This window comes from Myodes glareolus, chromosome 4 (assembly GCF_982192425.1).
Source record: "Myodes glareolus chromosome 4, mMyoGla1.1, whole genome shotgun sequence".
NCBI classification, from domain to species: domain Eukaryota; kingdom Metazoa; phylum Chordata; class Mammalia; order Rodentia; family Cricetidae; genus Myodes; species Myodes glareolus.
The window spans coordinates 62,807,444-62,828,901 of record NC_142029.1 but is presented as its reverse complement, the minus strand read 5'-3'; the positions used below and the strand labels follow the sequence as shown (position 1 = coordinate 62,828,901).

The 21,458-nt window shown below is 42.2% G+C and overlaps 1 protein-coding gene and 1 long non-coding RNA gene across 2 annotated transcripts in view; both read right to left on the bottom strand.

The window, feature by feature from the left end:
• Acad11 (acyl-CoA dehydrogenase family member 11) overlaps positions 1-21,342 on the bottom strand; it is an 81,683-nt gene extending 60,341 nt beyond the window's left edge. Inside the window, exons 1-5 of the mRNA XM_087905499.1 lie at positions 21,052-21,342; positions 13,267-13,366; positions 8,479-8,604; positions 7,765-7,926; positions 5,732-5,896 (exon numbers count right to left, since the gene is read on the bottom strand). Coding sequence (XP_087761625.1) covers positions 5,732-5,896; positions 7,765-7,926; positions 8,479-8,604; positions 13,267-13,366; positions 21,052-21,194 — 696 coding nt within the window. The 5' untranslated portion in view covers positions 21,195-21,342. The remainder of the gene's footprint in view (positions 1-5,731; positions 5,897-7,764; positions 7,927-8,478; positions 8,605-13,266; positions 13,367-21,051) is intronic.
• Positions 965-5,725, bottom strand: LOC148122288 (uncharacterized). Its single transcript, XR_015737705.1, has 2 exons — positions 1,926-5,725; positions 965-1,379 (listed from the first exon to the last, which is right to left on the bottom strand). It is a non-coding gene; the product is annotated as an uncharacterized LOC148122288 (long non-coding RNA).
• Positions 21,343-21,458: the final 116 nt, after the last annotated feature.

The window sequence follows — 21,458 nt, the reverse complement described above, 5'->3', positions numbered from 1 at the left end:
GAAAGATGGGAACTTAGGGGAAGAATCTGAGGGGTGGGGAATTCGCCAGTGAGACACAGAGAAAGTCAGATGAACAGCATGGAGGAGAGGTAATAAGCCATGCGACAGAATGTAGATGAAGATACATGGGTGAATTTAAGTTAACAGTGCTAGATGGGGAAAAGCCTAAGCTAAGACCAAGATTTTATAATTAATAAAAAGGTCTCCATAACATTATTTGGGAGCTGGCAGTCCAAAGGAAGTCCGACTGCAGAGTGTGAGGCTAGCCTGGGCTACATTTCAATGCCCCATCTCAAACAAACAAGAAATAAAAGAGTAGAGAGTAAGGTATGCATGATAACAGATAGGGTGTTTCTGTTTCAGATCAATGAAGCTGATCAGTTACATGAGAGGCTGCAGGGGGTGGGGGCCCATGCAGCATTGAAAGTTTGAAGGTTCGAGGCAGAAATCAGATTTTACCACTGCTAGGAACTGACTGCTTGTCTGCGAACCCTCGGAGTCACAGGCTTAAAGTCTACCCCCAGGGGCTGGCATTACTAGTTAGGGTCACAGGCCTTCCTGAGGGGCTCAGCCTATACAGAAGAAAAGGAAGTTCTCTTTATCCTTCTCTACCCACCCCTGGTGCAATGTGAGGACCTGGGAAGAAGGCCAAGTGCAAGTCCAGAGGATGCTGCATCTTATTCTTGGGTTCCTCAGCCTGGAACTGTGAGAAATGCCTGTTGGCTGATCAAACCCCTAAGTCTATAATGCTATAAGGGCCCAGATGATTTCTTTTTCTCTCTGCTCTGGATTCACTCAATTGCCTCTGGATATTTTCTCTCTCCTATTCACAATAGAAACCTTCCCCTAATAATGGAGAAGTCGTGTTGGCAGTTTCTTTACTGTGCCTCCTTGCACAGAGTAACCACAGTGCGTGCTAGGCTGAGTAACAAGCTTGTTCCCCCACACATTCCTGGGAGGTTCGTCACCAAAAACTGTTTCTTTTTTATTTCCAAATCATAATATTCTAATGACAAAAACATAACACTAGTTTAAAAACAAACCTTAAACCTTACAGAACAGTTACAGTGCAATTAAGGGTCTCTTATAACATTTTTAGTGCATGTGCTGGGCAGTTTGTGACAGGCTGACACAAGCTAGGGTCGTCTGGAAGACGGAACTCAACTGAGAAAAGGTCCCCATCAGATTGGCTTGTGGGAGGGTCCAGGCCACCGTGAGCAGTGCCAGCCCTGGGCAGGTGGACCTGGGTTGCATAGGAAGGCAGGCAAAGCAGCCAGTAGGCAGCTTCAGTTCCAGTGCGATGTCCCTCAGCGACGGTTGGACGAGGATCAGAATGTGTGAGCCAAATAATCCTCTTCATCCCAAGATCCGTTTGCTCACTGTTTATCATATTACAGAACAAACCAGGTCACGCATATTATAACATGTAAATGTACCTTTCGTTTCCATGAAGAATAGGGCTTAGTAAGCACCCACAGAAAGGAAAGATGGAAGCAGAGAAGAAGGAAATGGGAGGGAAAAAGAAGCGGGTGGGGAACTGAAGAAAGCTGGGCACCAGCGATGTATCAGGCCCAGTTAGATGAGGCCATTTTGGGGAATGTGGAAGACAGGCACTCGGGACCTCTCTGTGCTACCCTATGGCCCTCTGCTTCCTTTCATTTGAAAACTTTCTTGTTCCAGACAGGGTTTTATCTGTCTAACAGTGCTGGCTGTCCTGCAAGCGGCTTTGTAGACAGACTAGCCTTACAGAGATCCTCCTGCCTCTGCTTCCCACCAACACACCCAGCTTTAAAACTCTTTTTTTTAAAAAAAATTTTTAAATCTAATGTTGTATGTGTGTTGTTCTCTTGCTACTTCTCAGTTATGTTTTCTCTCCACCTGTGTTTTATGCTTCTTTTTTTTAAAAAAAATATTTATTTACTTACTTATTATGTATACAATATTCTGTCTGCAGACCAGAAGAGGGCACCAGACCTCATTACAGATGGTTGTGAGCCACCATGTGGTTGCTGGGACTTGAACTCAAGACCTTTGGAAGGGCAGGCAATGCTCTTAACCGCTGAGCCATCTCTCCAGCCCTGTTTTATGCTTCTATGTCCTTCCTGTGAAGGCATCAGAGGAGAGTTGGTAACTGCCACCATATGTTACTTCCTCGAAGAATTAGTAACAATATTTACTAGTGGCAGAAGTTGATTAAATTCAGTTTAACTAATGATTATGAGATTACTATGTATAAGATAGAAATTTTTTTTTTCTAACTACCATATAACCTGAAAACATTCAAAGGATGATGCACGTTAATAAATTAGGATTGCAGCTTAATAGATAAAATCTGTAGTTGCTTTCTTTTTTAAAAAAACAAAATTTATTTTTTATATTTATTTATTTAAGTGTGTGTGTATGTGTGCGTGCGTGCGTGCGTGCGTGCGTGTGTGTGTGTGTGTGTGTGTATGAGGGCCCACAGATGCCAGAAGAAGATGTTGGCTCCCTTGAAAGTGGAATTATAAATGGTTGGAGGCTTCCCTAGGTGGGTGCTGGGAATGGAACTCAGGTCCTCCGGGAGAGCAGCCACAGTGCAGGAATTGCCCAGGCATCCCTCCAGACCCCCATTGCTTTCTTTTTAAAAACAAACCCTTCCCAGACAATTTGATTCATGGCTCTGAAGACAGATGATGCCTGTTTGGTGTTTTGTGTCTTTAATAAATGGGTTTAAAGTCAGAGATTAATAACAGAAGCAGAAAACAATCTAGTATTTACTATAGTTTACTATCAGACTCAGTATGTTGGGACTAATTCTAAAATTTAAATATCTTAGTCAAAACATATGACCCATTGCTTTCTTACAATGCCTTCAATGAAAATTAAAAGTACCTAGGGTTTCAGAACATAGAGGACTCTGGCATACTGAAAGACAGGCTCTAAAATATCAATAAATCAAATAATATATATTAAAGACAGACCTGATTCTGATGATTTAAGGGATAAGCTGTTATACTTTTCCAGGGCACAAATTAGTATTGCTTTATTTCCTAAGCTTAAGGTGGGAAACTTTCAAAGTTAAATTCAGAAATTAGTGCTATTGATAAAAAGTTACACACACACACACACACACACACACACACACACACACACACACACACGTTGGTGGCTGTGTCAGAGGAGCAGCAGGTGGTAACTGTAGTTCAAGATGTCAACCCACCAGGAAGAAACTCTCTGATCTCGGCTAGATAAGGCCCCCAACACCACTGACCCCAGGAATGTCTTTTGCTTCTGCTGTGCCTTTACACGTTTGCTACTGTGGTCTTTCTTTGGTATCTGACATGGTGTGAGTGGGGAGACCCCCACTGCCTGTAATGTACTGTGTTTCTCTCATGGAAACATCCCATCTTAATGGGCATTTTTACCTGCTGATTGTCATGAGGATGGTTCCTCGCTAAGCTGTACTGTCTAATTGATAATAATAATGTTAGTTTATACAACGTTTTAAAGAATAAAAACAAATACAAGGAAATGCTACACAGCCAGGGCCTATGAGTTTCACCTAAAAAGCTGCATAGACTGTAGCTCAAGTTAATGATTAAGAAAAACAGCTGAGTGCCAGGAGCCAGGCTGGCTCTAATTCTCTTAATGCTGAAAGAATCAGCCACAGGTTTCAGTGTGCATCATTAGCTGAAACGAAGTTTTAAAATAACTTCAGGTTGGGTCAGATGTTTTGATAATAGCTTTGAGATGAAAAAGCTTAGAAAACAATCTAAAGTTCACAAGGTCACAGCTGAGGTCAAAAACACAAAGTAGCCAAATTGTTACTAGCTACTGCACTTTCCTTGCTAGGATCAGCTGATGATCAAAGGTGAAAATTATTTCCCTATACCCATTTCTGCCCTCAATCTCCTGATATAAAAACTATTGATGAGTTGGTATGTAAAGATTTAAGGTAGAACTGACTGATTCTTTTTCATGTATAAAAGTTTAGGTGTGTGATTCCTTTAAGATTCCGTATAAGATTACCTTTCAAGATAATAAAACATAATAAAGTAATTGGCCCTTTCTTTGTTACTGAAAAGTGCAACCTGTCAATAAAATTCCTGACAAGAACACTTTGCTTGCCCCCATAGTTAATCTGTTACAAGTTGCTTGGGATACGTAATGTTTAATCATGCGAGGGACATGGGAGACATGCTGGTTTTACTTTAAATCATTCACTTGAAAAGCAGAGTGTAACCACAATGTAATTTTTATATTGCCTGAAAGATTTTTCTGGGTATATAAACTGTAAGGGCAAGAATAGAGATAGAATTAGAAAGAGTTAAAATGAGTTAGAAGGAAAACATCAAGAATCGGAGTTAGAAAGGATACATTAAGAAGAAATATGGAGTTAAAATGAGTTAGAAGAAAAATATCAAGAAAGATAGAGTTAGAATGAGAGAAGGAATAGAGAATGCAGAGTAAGACTAAAGAAAAGGTTTGAAGGAAGCCATCAAGAGAGTATGTGAGTGTCTTTTTCCCTAACCTCCTCAGAAATGTCTGGTATGCATCCACGCTGTGAACTTCCTTTTGAGCCCTAAGCTGCTTGGAGGCTGCCCCTTCCTCCAGGCAGTGATGTACACACACACACACACACACACACACACACACACACACACACACCCACACTACATTTGATGGTTAGACAATGGTTTTCTACAGAGATCATTTATACTCGGTATAAACGACACTTTTTTCATCTTTCCTGCTGGCAATCTGAGGCACTGCACTTTCTCGTCTTGCTGGGCAGTCAGGCAGACACACACAGGTAAGCAAGTGACATTCTAGAGTGGACTGTGCTGTTTAACAACAATGCTCAGTAGATCAGGTATCCTGAATTTATTTTCAAACTAGGCTACTTCAGCTTATATTAGCTCTCAGGTCGTGTCCCTACTGTAAGATAGGGGCTATAAAACCACATCCAAGCTGGTTTTTCTAGGAAAACTTAACTGTCCTGATGGAAAATGTGCTTATGTGTGTTTATAAAAGTCAGTTAATGTAGTTCTATTTTTAATTATGCCTATCATGCAATTTATATAGTATTTTCTCCCTGTACTCTTCCTAAAGGGAAGATCTAGGAAGTAAGAAACCCTGTATATGTGCAATACAAGTCCTACAAACACTTATCACTGAGAAAATTAATCAGCTTAGAAAATCCTCCTCTAAGAAGTAAGACTTAGGGAACTATAAATATTCATTTATTTGGGTTCTACCCAAAGCAGCACTGTGTGTATTTACACAGAGAAAGGTTAGGTTAGTCTCACGTAACTCCTTGATGCAAGCCTCAAGGGGGATCCTGGAATTTCTCCCTGAGTTTATACTAAACAAAAGATTCTCATGACATAGGATAGACGAACTCAAAGGAATGTAAGGGAACTAGAGGGAAGAGCTAGAATGTGAGCAAGCTAAGCATTTTAAGTAGACTGAAATCTTTGACAAGAGTGACACATGGTAACTTCCATGTCCTGCTTAAGTGCTGCCTGTGATACCGTTTAAGATTAGGACCAGTCCCCAAAACAGACAGGATCCTGTGCTATAAAATCTGTAGGACTCATTTTCAGAGGCTTTAAGTTGGAGACAGTCTGCGCTGTGGGGAGGAACAGACTGATCTGGGCTACTTTAGCACTCTTGGGGGTGGGTGGGGGACAGTTTCCTTTTGGAGACTCAGGTCCAACCTAAGCAACACATCACAAACACAGCTGACTACCTCTTTGGGGTGGAAAACTATATTATCCAGCTTGAAGTCTCCATGAATCAGGCTCTCCTCATTGTCCTTATCTGGCAAGTTCTTCATTAGCCACTTGGAGAGCTGGTCCATGGCCGGGATGTCCCGATGGGCCGCAGCCTGGTACTGATTGGTCCAGGTGGATATCTAAGAGATAAATGAGAAAGTGGTAGAAGATGAAGTGTGGGAGCCAGTGACTCTAAAACAAGTTCACCTGCGCCAAAGCCCACTTCACTCCTAAACACTTAACAAAACATTCGCCAGCTGAAATTCCCGAAGCCTGAAATACTTCTAAAAATCTAAAATCCTGAACACTGCAGTTTCTTTCCCAACTAGCTCCATTTTACCAGCCCAGGCCTTTATCAGACAAGAAGTATAAATGCTGGTATTGCTGCCAAGAATGGTTCTCATGCAGTAACACTTCTTGGGAGAAAGAAGTGTATACAAACCACACACAGAGACACACATACACACACACACACACACACACACACACACAGATACCAGACACATAGACAAACAGACAGACACACAGTTTCTCTCTGCAAAGTGGATGTGAAGGCTAGACAGAAATTTTCCCATTTAACATCCTTTCCTACACCCACAGAGTATTTTAAACGTATAGGTAGAGTAGATCAGACTTTGTACTGCTCAGAGAATTAAGAGTAAACAAAATCCACCTATTCTCTGAGTCCTCTAACAAAGAAGACCACACTATTGAGCTGTTTATCTCTCTCCATTGCCCAATGTACATCTGCTCAATTTAGCACAGCACAGCAAAGGTCTTCAACTATGGGGTCTCACTGACTGAGGTTTATATCATGTACTTACCTGTGTATTATTGGGTTAGTATAAACCTCAGAGCCCTCTTCTGCAAAATGAGGATAATACTTATGTCTTACGGGGTTTGCAGAGACTTAAAAAAGAGAGTGTCTACAGCTTATTTAGCCTACGGCACAATACACAGTGAATATTCTCTGACTCTCCCTACCCCACCCTCAAAGGATACACATAATGAAATGCAACCCATACGTAGCTGGTCTCACTTTTATTTGACTGCAAGAGTCACCATCTTGTTCTTAACACTCTATGTTATTTCTTTCCTAATGAGTTTTTACCATCCAAGCAAAGGCATGCCAATCTCTATGCCTTGGACATACAGTTCTTGGGATGAACAATGAAAAATTTACAAATAGGTAATACACTCAGGGAAATAGCCCATTTCTCAGCTTTGTTTATGAGATTCATGAATGGGTCTCTCAAAAATGACCACAAGTCTATTACTGCTTTCTTGATAGTCAAAAAAGTATTCCACAAGTGTTAAACACATGGCATATTTGCTTTGCCCAACTCAGAGAGACAAAACCAAGTAGAAAATCCATTGGCAAACCAAGTGAAGAGCTGAAACAGAAGCTTTTACTGAACAAAAGTTAACTAAAAAATAAAGTCGGAGCCCAGGGAAATGGTGCAGTCAGCAAAGGGCTTGCTGGGCAATCAGGGGGACCCAAACACAATCCCCAGAATCTACATGAAGAGAAAATAAAAAAAGGAAGGGAGGGAAGAAGGAAGACGAAAAAAGCCAGCCAGGTATGGTGGTACATGCTTGGAGGAGTAGACACAGGAGGACCCTGAAGCTCACTGGCCAGTCGGACTAACTAGGAAGTTCCAGGTCAACTAATGAGAGGCCTTGTCTCAAAAACATAGGTGGGTGGCTCTTGAGTATGACACCTGAGGTTGATCTCCGGCCTCCATTCCACACCCATGTGCACATACTTACATGTATATCTGCACACACACGTACACCTGCTCAAAAAACCCACACACACACCATCACCACCACCACCACCACCAACAGTAACAACAACAACAACAACAACATTATTTCATGCTAAAATATATATGGATATATTACCAAGGATGGTGTTAAAATGGCAGGATTTCAGAGAGCCACACAATAATGGGGTGTATTTTGACTAGCCACTTACAGTGTATAATTTCTAATGTAGACAGCTTACCTGTCTTTTGCAGTACCCGACTCCATTACCAAATCTGCCCAGCTGCAGTGACTTCACGTCCAGCGAATGCAGCCACGCCAAGGTTTCCACCATAGACACATATATAGCTGCGCGTTCTGCTGGGCTAACTCCGGGAATTGAAAAATCACGAAAGATGCGACCCTATCGAAGTGATCACAATGGTCAGTTTAAATAGCTGACAAGCAGAACATACACTGTATAGAGTGTGACAGGCATAGCTTTACTTGTGAAATATGTAAGAGGCTACATGCCAAAGGCAAAATACAAGAACATGCCAGGATGAACCTGAAGGCTGCAAACTGCTTATAACCCACATCTCTGAATTAAAAAACAATTTTAATTTTGCCCTCGATGATTTGCTCTTTCTATGCGGAAGAGCTTGCCCGCCACACACATGCATACATAATCTGCCTTCCTGTTTGGCTACTGCCATTGTGGGTAGCTCTTTACTGACACCTAGAGGAGTGTTTAAGAACAAGTTATTGAGAGCTACTTACTAAATTTGCTCCTAGTCCATTTCTGTTCTCCCTAATTGTATGTGCTTGAAACAAAACTGTAAGCCCTTGGAAAGGAACTGTACTAAAAAGTTGAGTAAACAACATCAGCTATGACTATAATAACATTCAACTAATGGAATGCTGCAATTAACCCCATAATTAAAAAAACAACATCCAGGTAAGACTGTTAACTTACCTGCACATGCTGCATCACGTAAAATTCCGTTCCTATGATGGAAGTATCGCTGCAGTACAGTAGAGGCTCGGGAACAGGGAATCCAATGGAAAACAAGGCTTTCTGGACTTTGAATTCTCTATCAATCTAGATAGGATTATTAAAAATCAGAAATAGAAATTTTATAACTACATGTGAGCTAATCGCAACTAAAGTTATCGGTTACAAAACTGTGCCAATGACTAACCCAGAGCTGACAGTAATAATTTCCTGTTCATAGGACACTCGTTTGATCATTACAATTACAAAGTAGGAAACTCTAAAGCATGACCATTTGGGTGAAAGGACAGGCATTTGCATAGGGCTTAATACTGGCTCTTGTAGCATGAGGGTAACAGTCTGGTTGTATTTCACAGGTTTTGTTAGAGAATCCCTCTGTTCTCAACAATTCCCTGCTTGCTGGCTTTCCCTTCACACTTCTCAAGAGGCTCAGGATGAATTTCCTCTAGTCAGAAATAAGAGCTGAGGGAGGTGGGTGGTGGTTGTGGGAAAAAAAATCACCCATCCCTGTTGGACATCAAGGGAGTAGCATGCTTCTAAGGAGAGAGCATGGGGACCCTTACAGGTATGTGGCCTGTTGTGGGGATCCAGCGAGCTCTGGGGGGAACTAGGCAGCTAGAGAAAATTGGTATTAAAGCTGGAGCCTAACTAAGACCAGGGGGAAAATGACATCCTTGGCTGGGACCCACATGCAGACCCAGAAAGGACCCAAGGACGCGGGTTAGAGTAGAGCTGTGACACACGTGAGCAAGGATGACTCATGCATGTGGAAAGTGCCTTGCTTCAGAGGCAAGGGAGACTGACCAGGTCTAAGGAGGGAAAACCATGTAGTTTACCTTGATATCAAGGAGTAATGCAGCCATGGAGCAGGGAAGTAATTAAACCTGAGGTGAGAACAGCCAATAGTACCAATGGCTATTGAAAGAGATGTGTACAACTGCCCTAGTGCCAGGAAACGAGATTGTGTCAGGGGACAAAGGAGTTAGGGGATTACAACCCGGACTGCAAAGCAAGAGCATTGCTTTTTAAAACAGAGACGGATGAGGGGATGCTGAAGAAACTGTACCTGGGCTGAGAGCATGAGGTGTTCTGCTGTGTTCTGGTAGAATACAGTCAAGAAGAGAAGCAAAGAGAACTGTCACTGAGCTACACATTTCTAGGCAGGGCTGGGGTTTTCCTTCAGGCACGCCATGGGTAACAAAAGTTACCCAACCTTTTTTTATTTTAAGCACCCAAGTTACTTCATGTTTTCAGGAATATGATGGAGCCAAGAAAGTCAGAATTTCTGTTCTCCTGTTATTATGATATTAAATCCACCCCACACTGATCTTTCCCTGGCAAATGACTAGAGCATGCATGATGGCTGGGCAGTGGTGGTGCACTTAATCCCAGCACTTAGGAGGCAAAGGCAGGAGAATCTCTGTGAGTTGGAGGCCTGCTGGCCTACAGAGGAAGAGCCAGAGCTACACAGAGAAACACTGTCTTGGAAAACAAAGAAATAAACAAAAGCACATGATTACAGTACCATCCACATACATAGAGTACTTAGAATGTTCTCAGCACTTGGATCTATGTCCTCTCCTTTTCTCTAACTATCCCAAGATAATCCCTGTTTTTGCAAAAAAAAGAGGAAAATTTAGTTTAGAAATTAATTGATAAGTTGTGTTTGTATGTATTTATAAGGTATAGTATGATGGTGTGGGACAATGGTCTGTATTCTGTAAATTATATTTTAAATAAACACTGATTGGCCAGGACAACCAGACAGGAAGTAGAGGCGGGTCAAGGAGAACAGGAAAATTCTGGGAAGAATGAAGCCCATTTCTCTGCAGTCCTGACCCAGTCATAGAACAAGCGAGATGTGACTGCCCAGCCAAAAAAGGTAATGAGCCACGTGGCTAACAGACAAGAATAATGGTTAATATAAGTTATAAGAGTTAATAAGAAGCCTGAGCTAATGGGCCAATCAGTTTATAACTAATGTAGACCTCTGTGTGATTTCTTTGGGACTTAACGACTCTGGGAACCAGACAGGACAGAGAACTCAGACAACAAATGGTGCCCACGTGGACAACTGCATCCACATAAAGCCTGGGAGAGCTTGGGAAGTTATTCCAGACAAAAAAGAATAGAATTAAGCACAGCTTGCTGATAGCAGCATTTTCTCAGGTGGGCTCTGTTTGCTAGACACAAATGCATCTCATTTAAGAGAGGCTTCCTGACTCAGCTTTAGTTGTAAAACTTTGCAGTTTTTTTAAGAGGTCCTGCCACAAAACACTTAAATGGTGTTGATGAAAAGCTGACCACATGCTTTTTGGTTTTCAGCCATAGCAGGAAAAAAGTCATGCCATTTTAAAATGCAAGCTTTCTGGGCCATCCTGCCAGCACAAACTCTGACTCTTTCAGGCAAGAGATCTGACTACAGAGCATTTGAGTGTGGTTTGTGATCAGGTTGATGCAGCTTGCTTGGTGGCAGGGACCTTGAAACGCCATAAAGTTGTGGCAATAAACATGGCTACAGCTGGTACCTCTGCCATGAGGCTGGAATCTCAGAAAGTTAAGGAATGGGCTGGATCCAGCTGTCAAAGTCATGGTTTTAATCCTCTCCATATTGCTTAGCAAATTAAAGACTCGTGTGGTCAGAAAAAGATAGATATACAGTAATGAGAGATTCAAAGATGAAGAAAACCTCTAAATGTTTTACAGTGTGTTAAAAATATATTCAGGCTTGGGAGAGAAAAGAAAAAGGTTAAAGTCCTTTAAAGAAAAAAAGAGAGAGTAATTGAGTGTGGTGGCACACACCTTTAATACCAACACTTGGAAAACAGAGGCAGGCAGACCTCTGTGAGTTCAAGGCATGGTGGCACACACCTTTAATTCCAATGCTTGGAAGGCAGAGGCAGACAGATCTCTGTGAGTTTAAGGACAGCCTGATCTACAGAGTGAGTTCCAGGACAAAGATACATAGAAACACAGTCTCAAAAAGCCAAAAATTAAAAATAAAAGAAATAGAGGTTAAAATAAAGCCATATAAAGATGAAAAATACACAGAAAGTCTGGAAACTGTAAGTTAGTATGTTCTCTTTGAATTGTTTGAATTGTTTGAGGAAGGAGCAACATCTGCTAAAAGATATTTGTTTATAAATGCTGCTGAATTAAGATAGGTATTTTGAAAATACCTTGACTTTAAAATTGAAGTCAAAAGGTATGTTACTTTGGAGAAGAGGATTTGCTTTTGTTTCCACAGGAAATGAAAGGCTGTGAATTCATTTTGAGTTAAGAAAAAGTAGGTTTGATCAAGGAAGACCACCTGAAAAATCTCCAGTAGGAACAGATGGCCCAGATGTCTGAGTTCTACATCCAGAACAGATTCAATGCTGCTTAAGATGATCAAGACTCACAGGATACTCCAGTCAGGACTTGAACAAAATTCTAAATTTTCTTTAGGTCCCCATAAGATTATCAATGACCCCAACTAGCAGGAAATAGCCTGGAGAACTACACCCACATTCCCCCAAAATGGACCATGGATATTTTCCTTTGTTTAGAATGTTGGTTACAAGTTGTTATGGCTAATGGTCAGGAGAAAAGCTAAACAAAGGATATTAGATTCAGAGTTCTTGTTTTGTGGTTTTGAAAAAAGAGTGTGAAGTAGTGTGGGACAATGGTCTGTATTCTCTCAATTATATTTTAAATAAACACTGATTGGCCAGTAGCCAGGTAGGAAGTATAGGCGGGACAACCAGACAGGAAGTAGAGGTGGGTCAAGGAGAACAGGAGAATTCTGGGAAGAAGGAAGCCCATTCCTCTGCAGTCCTGACCCAGCCACAGAACAAGCGAGATGTGACTGCCCAGCCGAAAAAGTACCGGGCCACTTGGCTAACATAGACAAGAATAATGAGTTAATATAAGTTATAAGAGTTAATGAGAAGCCTGAGCTAATGGGGCACTTTATAACTAATGTAGACCTCTGTGTGATTTCTTTGGGATTTAACAATTGCAGGAACTGGGTAGGACAGAAATCACCGACAACAGTATGATAACTTGGTTAATGTATATATTATTAGGTAGTGAATAACTCAGAATAATTAGAAAATTTAATTGTAACAAACATTTTTTATAGTTCTCCCTGATGAGTTTAAAACTTAAAGCCTATTATAAATGATTTCTCATGTCTTTTTTAAAACCACTGAATGATTATAAGATGTCCACAGCAAATACATTACAATAACTCATCGAGCAAAGATTGTCATTACAGACAATCTTCATATGTAAGGAAAACAGATCATCTAGACACGAGTAGCGATGATCACACCCACAGGGGAGAATGAAGGCCACAGGAGACATGGAGGGGCTCAGGGTGACAGTTTCAACACAGTTTTAGGTTTCACCCTTTCTCAAACAAGAGGGTGTACAAGTGAAGTGAATATTTAATTAAAAGAGGAGTGCATTTCCACTAGTCAGTGATGGTGAGAAGACTTTATTTTTCATTTATTTATACAGTGTTCTGCCTGTGTGTATGCCTGCAGACCAGAAGAGGGTGCAAGATCTCATTAGAGATGGTTGGGGGCCACCATGTGGTTGGTGGGAATTTAACTCAGGACCCCTGGAAAAGAGCCACTGCTCTTAACCTCTGAGCCATCTCTCCAGTTCTGAGAAGACTTTCAAATGCAGTTTGAATGGCAGTTGTGCTTTCCAGAGGCAGTTACTTGTGGTGGACACACTACTCGCTGTGTGTCTGTGCCATACCTTATGTGCTTTGGGGAGAAGAGAGCCCGGTGGTTTCTTCCTGAGAACATAGGCTTGAGGTCCTTTCTGGAGGAAAAAGGTTGGATTGGACTGTCCTGATCTAGAGAAAAAGGTTTTTAAAAAGTCAATTATAAACTGTCTCCTTCCTTCTGAAATCCTACTGAAATGTCAGCAAAGACAAGAAACAAACATAAATGTATCTCGAGGCTGGGCTGACCACAGGGGTGCCCCGAGCAGCTGGAGGAGGGCGAGTTCGTGATGACACTAAATAGATGGCAGCCTGCTGGCAGCTGGGGACTCTGCAAACGCGACAGGAGAAATGCCTTCTCCAATTTTGACAAAGACAAAAGTAAGGAAACAAATGCAGAAGCCCCCGCACTGGGGGACTATAACCACCTCAACACAGCACTGGCTAAATCTCCCCATCTCACACAGCAGGACCCCAGCAGTGGGGAAGCACTGATGACCTCAGGGTACAAACCACTGAGCTCATAACAAGAGCTCTTGAACAAGATATCTGGTGCTAAAGAAATTGGTGAAGTCTGTTGTAAGGGATGGTACTCTGACTATTGATAAGGACTGAATCCTTCTGTTTAGGTAGGCAGCTAGGGTGGGTTATTTTGATAAGATCCTGGCTATCCATTAATATCACAAGACCCTAATATGCCACCCTTAGCCTCTCTGAAGCAAATAAAGGTAAGTAATATCATACAGACAGGAAAGAATCATATGAATTTCTTCAGAGTTCTTGTAGTAACCCATCAGACATGTAGGGTTTGTTCTACATCTCCTGTACCCCTGCAGTGACAGGTGAGGTGCAAAGGGTGAGTGTGTGGGTCCCACCCTGGTTGAGAAGCCTGCCATAGTTCACATGTGCCAACAGACAAAACACCGTGGGCTAGGTAGTTAATAAACTGCAAAAGCTTACTTCTCACGGTTCTACAGTATCAGAGGCCCACAGCCGAAAGGCCAGCAGACTTGGTGTGCAGCGATGGCCTGCTTCCTTATAAATGGTGCCTCTCATTATATCCCCACACAGAAGAGGGCAAGGCAGATCTCGGGGAGGGGAGGGAAGTCATGTGAGGGTATACTGTTAGACAAAGTTACTTCAGCCTGACGTCACCATGGGTGCAGTGTGGGAGCTGGACATGGGAAGATCTCTGTACACTTCTCCACCTGAGAGCTGTCTTGTCTGGAGCAAATAAGGCGCAGGTGTTATTCTGCTGAAACTGGCTAAGTGTCATCTTTTTTTTTTTTTTTTTTTTTTTTTTTTAAATATTTATTTATTTATTTATTATGTATACAATATTCTGTCTGTGTGTATGCCTGCAGGCCAGAAGAGGGCTCCAGACCTCATTACAGATGGTTGTGAGCCACCATGTGGTTGCTGGGAATTGAACTCAGGACCTTTGGAAGAGCAGGCAATGCTCTTAACCTCTGAGCCATCTCTCCAGCCCGCTAAGTGTCATCTTGGATACAACATTCAGGCCAAAGGAGGCTCTGATAGTCCAGGGATAGCTCCTCAAGAGAGTGACATGGGGAAGAAGAGATGGTTCAGGGGGTGAAGGCGTAGGGGGAAAGGGTCAGCCAAAAAACACCCTGGCCCTGAAACCAGAGCCAAAGAAACACCCTCTGACCCTGAAGTCAGAGCCAAAACACACACACACACACACACACACACACACACACACACACACACACACACTTACTTTGGCCCTGAAACCAGAGCCAAAGAAACATTCTGCCCCTGACCAACTGAGCACAAAATCAACCAATCCTGAAGCAGAAAAACCAGCCTATCTCTGAACACAAAACCCACCAATCCCTGAACATGAAATCTAGTTCATTTCTGAGCTTATACAAACTCAGGGATTGAAATTCAACCAAGCCCCACCCTGAAAATTTCCACCCTGGGAAAAACTGTCCCCTAAGAAGCCCCATATAAGCCCTGTGCCTGTTCAGTTGGCAGCTGCCTTTTTTTTCCACCCTGGCAGAGTTGGCCACTCTTCAATGAGTTTTGAGTGAAAACCTTCTTTTGCCAGAGCAGAGTGGGGCAGAGAAGTAACAACTCTCGCTGGAGCAAGGAAGCCACGGGCATCTCTGCTGGGAAACTCCCTGAGAGGAGCAGAGCAGACAAGCAATGGGCTTATCTGTGGGGAACTCTCTCAGCAGAGTGGAGCAGAGCTGGGCTGTAAGAGCTCTCTCAGCGAGGAGCAGGATTGTTACATTCCTGCAGTGAAACCATCCCCACCACAACACAGACAGGATACATTTCCATCAAAGCTGTAGGTATAGTCTGGCTTCCGACAGCCAGGATACCTTTCTATCAGAACTGTAGGTAGAGCCTGGCTTCTGATTGCCAGGGTAACCTTTCCTCCAGAGCTTTTCTTTTCTTCTCAAGGTCTTTGCTCTAGAATCTTCTCTTGCACAAATTCTTAATCACTGGTTATTTGGTTTTTCCTGAAACCTTTGCTTGGCCCCTCTTCATCCCTCTCCACTGAAGCTGTCTTAATCAAAGTTTGTCTTGAACCCACGCCAATCAAGCCTTTGTCCCCATCTTTCCACTAACATTGCCTTTTCAAGATCACCAGCACAATCCATGACACTCTTTTACCATCTGGACACTCCTTCTCAAACTCTTTTTTAGCCTCCTTTTAACTCTCCAACTTCTTATTACTGGGGTGCTGTGGCTGGAAGCCCAAACTTCCACTTTATTTAGACTCTTTTTCCAAGTAAGCCTTTCTGCATTGTGGCTTCCAATGCCTTCTCTATCAGCTCTCAAACCTATGCCGAGACAAGGCCTCTGCCCTGAGTCTATATCCAGTTGGCCACTCTGACATATTCACTGATGTTTCTAGGAACCATCCTAAAAGTCACAGCACAGAACTTCCTTCACATTTCTTACGTGTTACTAGCATTTTTCATCACTATGATAAAATGTTGACCAGAAGCAATAGACAGAAAAACCCTTTTTGGGAGCTCCCAGTTTCAGGGTATATGGTCTGTCTCATGGGGGAAAACATGTCAAAGTGGCTCAGTCTATGGTGACAAGAGATTGCAGCAGCTGCTTCTCACTTCTCAGCAAACCAGGAAACAGAGAGCTCTAGGCGGCATCAGAAGCACACACGACAATCAAGGCCTGTCCCCTATAACCCATCTCTATAAGCTAAACCACAAGTCCCAAGGGTTCTGTTGTCAGTGTTCTGGGTGTTTCCAGGTTTGGGGTGTCTTATCCACAAAACTGAAACAGCACACATCAATGTCAAAGCACAAGAAATGTGATGTAAAGAGATGGTGCTGGGTCTAACACAAGGAAAGGGGGGGCTACTTGAGCAATAATGCCATAAAGCAGTGGTTATTCTTTGGGACTTTCATCCGTGGGATCCAGGAGAAGGAAGAGTTGGTTGCTAAGGGGCATACTGTGGGTGCTTTGGTTTATTGTGAATGCCCTTTCCCACGAAGAACCTGATTTTATTCATACACATGCCTAACCAAGCATAGGCATAAGATGGTAAATACAAGTCTAAAGGTTTACCAGAGAACACAATTCGCTTTACTATTTATACCCCCAAGATGAACGCAGACCAGATTGGCCTTTTGCATCTAGTTCCAGGATATTTTCAATATGTTCCAAGACACACAGGAATGGACACCAAGCAAAAAATGCCAGTCACCCAAGAGTTCCCGAGGCAGGAGTGACTTGTTTGGAGCAGAATGTCCATGCAGCTTGATTCAGGTACGGCTCCAAGGTGCTAAGAGCATGATTAGAAAGGGGGTCTCCACTCGGAGTACCAAGTGGCTAAGTCTTGCTTACATTTGCCTGCCTCAGGTCTACCAATTACTGAAGCAGCTCCAGCAGCAGGGGGCGAGAGTCCAAAGCATAAGCTGCAGGGACACTGCACATCAAACCATGACATCTTTTATGTTCACCTTTATTCTAGTTCATGATAACCCCATGCTTAGGCACCACGGCAAAGCCAGAACAACCACATCTCTCCCTTTCTTAACCCGCATCTAATTATTAGCCACTCTTCCTAAATCTACCTAGACTGTGATCTGATCTCCTCTCACCTGGTTTACCCCACCACCCTGGTCTGTGCCACAAGCGCCTCTGCTGGAACTCTGTCACAGACTGGTTTTGTTTCCAACTTTGCTCTCTCCAGTCAAACTCAACACAGCAGAGTTTCTGCTGAAAACAATAAGGACAGCAAAGTATTTCCTCCTCTACTCAAAAATCTCCAGTTTTTCCCACTTCAACTCAAGGTGAAGGGCAAAGTCCCTATGGCTATCGACAGGGCTCCTGTTACCCCTGCTTACAGTACTTAGTCTGTGTTCCTTGACACATGAGCCACACTCCCCATCCCTGGCCTTTGCTTCAGCGGTCCCCTGTGACTTGAAAGCTTCCATGGTCTCATCCTCAACCCCTTCTAGTCTTTGTGGTCTGCTACCTTTTCAATGTAGCCTTCCTGCTTTGTCCTCATCATTTTCTGTACCCCATAACACTGCAAATAACATAAAACTACAAACAATACTTATAATCATTCATGTTTATTGTCTATCTGCTTCATGTAGAGTGGAGAATGCAGAACAACAACCACAGAGCTAGATACACATTAGGCACAGTGCTACAAGACAGAAGGTTTTTATTTTTGAGACAGGGTTTCTTTATGTAGCTCTGGTTGTTTTGGAACTCGCTCTGTAGACCAGGTTGGACTCGAACTCACAGAGATCCACCTACCTCTGCCTCCCAAGTGCTAGGATTAAAGGTGTGCATCACCACCACCAGGCTTAAGACAGAAGTTTTATTTTGTCAAGCTATGTAATGTTTACATTGCTGTTTAACTATATTTTATATTCCCAAAATGACTTAATATTTGAAAGTTAAGATTTTTGAATAATTAAAAAGAATGTTTACAAAACCTAGAAGGCACAGAATAGCTACAGCAAACAAATGCCATATTCTATATTCTATCTTGAAGAAATTACCAGACCTTTGAGTAACTCTGCCTTGAATTTCATGCTTATTGTTCTCTTGAAGTTTAACTCCTTAAGCCACATGCTCTATATTTGTCCATTGCTTTTATATATGTTACATACAGCTGTGGGTGAATCATTTTCACTCATGTATGGTAGTCCACTATGTACATGAACAACTTATTCTTTCATTTTACTAATATTATTGTTTTAAAGTTATTCTATTATAAGCAACACGAAGGAGAGTCTGTAGATGATTTCTTGATAGCCTGGTAAAAATATTTTCTTGATTCTAAGAAATAATGATCACTGGGGCAAAGGGCATGCATGTTTTCTCAATCTCAGTTTTACAGAATAATGTCAAAGGTTGGTCAATGGCAGTTACAGTGACTCATATTTTAATGAGTCTTTAAGGTCTTATATCTTAACCATGCACCTACATGATATGTGCAAACATGCACACCACCATCTGCAAAAGTAGGTCAGAGGGCAATGTGTGAAGTTGTTTAAGGGTGGCTTTGAACGCCCACTCTTGTTGCCTCTATCTCTCCGTGCTAGGACTGCAGGTTTGCACCACAAACCATCCCTGGTTTATGTGGCACTGGGGTTAAACACTTAGTTTTATCCATGCCAGGGGGCACTCTACTTACTGAGGTAGACCCCAGCAATATTTCACAAGGATAATAGTTATCTCACCACAAGCTCTTGAAAGCCTTTTTCTATGGCTCTTCCCATTTCGCCCAAGCTGATTCTAAGTCAGCATTTTCACACCAGTTCTATAAACGTGGGTCCTTTGTGAACCCTGCCTCACCGACACAGTTAATCACCTGTAATACTATGCTACTTAATCCAAACCTCCCATTCTGTTTCTCATCAGGAATGTTTCTATTAACCCTTTGGTCTTTTGCATAAAATTTGGAAGCTTTTTTTTTAATTAGAGGAAAAAAAAAGAGGATTTTCATTGACATTGCTTTGAATCTATAATCTATAGATCAGTTGGGAAAAAAATCACAGTACTGACTTTTCCTCTTCATGTATGTTATTTCTAAATTTCTAAAGTTCTTGAAAAATTCCTAATAAGGCTTTGTCATGTTCTATACAAAGGTCTTACATACCTATTAGCCTGGTGTTTAGGTAATTGATTTTTTAAAACATGTTCTTATCAGAGCTTTTTGAATGTCATACTTTGACTGTTGCTAAGATATAGAAAGGCAGGTGGTGTGTATATTTATCTTAACAAACTATTACCATGTTGCTCATTGGCTCACCAACATACGAACCAGTTACTTTCTACATGGTATTTGTTTACTGTTTTTGTCCTGTTAAAAAGCTTGCCCTTATACTGTGAAAATGTGTGGGCTTTTGTATTTATTTATGCGTGGGCACACGTGTGGAGGTCAGAGGGCAACTTTCAGGAACTGGTTCTCTCCTTCTACAATGTGGCTTCTAAGGACTGACCGCAGGGCATCAGGCTTGGCAGCAGTTGCCTTTACCTGATAAGCCATCTCACTGGCCCAAAGTTCAAAAACATTTTTTTGATACTTTTGTGGCCTAGGATATTTTTAATTTTAAAATGTTTTTATCTGGGGAAATGAATGTGTCTTCTGTGTTGAATATGTACTTTCATGCATACATGTTAAACCAAGCCTATATAACGGTTCTGGAAAAATAGTTTTGGAGACCTGTGATTGCTACATAGTCTGGACTGACCTCACTATCATCCTTCCTTGGTCCCAAGCGTTGGGATTAAAGCCAGTAGCACCAGGCCTGGTTTCAGAAATAAGTTCTGTTTCACACCTAATTTCATTTCTTGACCATGACTTTGATGAATATCAACTTAATTCAGAATTACTTTCAAGATAATACAGGACCACATTAGCCTGAGAATATATGACCTTTGTCTGAAAGCGGGATGGGATGTTCAAACGACAGGCTGGCCAGATTTCACACAGACTGGACTAACCACTTGGACTTTGATCTGTTTGAGTCTGCTTAAAACACAAGACTTTGATCTGTTTGAGTCTGCTTAAGACACAAAGCAGAAGTGTCAACTATCCTTTATTTCACCTCTATACAGATATTTCAGTGCTCAAGCCCTTTCACCTACATTACTTCATCATTTTCTTATGAAGACAAATGGGAACAGGCAAATGTTACAAGAAACTTTGGTCTCAGAATTTATGTTACAGTTAAATGCCTGGAGAGAAAGGCCACACACAATTGACTGCGACCATTATAAAAATCATATAAAATGTTTTTATAGTGGAACCATTTAAAATGGTTTTACACTGGAATCATATAAAAGTGAAAAACTATTTATTGCAAAACGTTGGATTAAAGTCAGATCCACTTGCCAGTGGGGATAGGCACTCTCGGGGTCATCTCATCCAATTTAATTCCCTTCTTTCAAGAACTTGGGCTTAAAGTACTTCAAGCAGTGTTATTAACCTAGCCTCAGGATACTATGGTCAATTAAAATGGCACTAGTCCTCTAGAAAATGATCTTCAGACTGTAGCACAAAAGGTCACAGAAAGCAACTATTTCTCCAAAAGTGTCCAGCTTCATCCAGCTCAGTGAATTAGGCAAATGATTTTAGTCCTTAACAAGATTGCGTTGCATAATGGACACTGCCTCTACTACGGCCTTCTAATTCAGACTAACCTGAGATTCAAGGAGAAGCCACACAGGAGAAGCGTCCTTGCAGGGAAACCATTCGCGACTGGACAAATGAGAAGCCCACCCAGTTCCAAAAGAAGAAAAGCACCAAGCATAGACTTGTTCCAGCTGAAGGCAAAGGCTATGATAGATACCTGTATTGAGTAACAGTCAGCACAGCCCAGGGATCTGCCCCAAAGCCAGGCAAATTTTGGTTCAGGTAGGCCTCCAGGGACCTGACGTCGAACTTGTGCTGGGGCAGCACTTCCACGGTGTCACTGGTGACATCCATCTCCATGATTGCCACTGCTGTCACAGGGTACAGAGACGCAGAATCCACAGACAACGCAGCAGCAGCAAGGACATAGGAACTACACTTAGAGCTAGGAGGCGTAGCCAGGGCGGGGCTTAGCGGAAGCCAATCACCTGGACTCTGGGCGCCGCTGCTAAGCGGTGTGGGCGGCTGAGTCTAGTGACTTGGGGTCTGGAGGAGAATGAAGGGAGCGCCTGCTCTGGGCCCCAGCTGAGAATTTCCTATCAGCATCAGAGCTGCAGGCCTCGA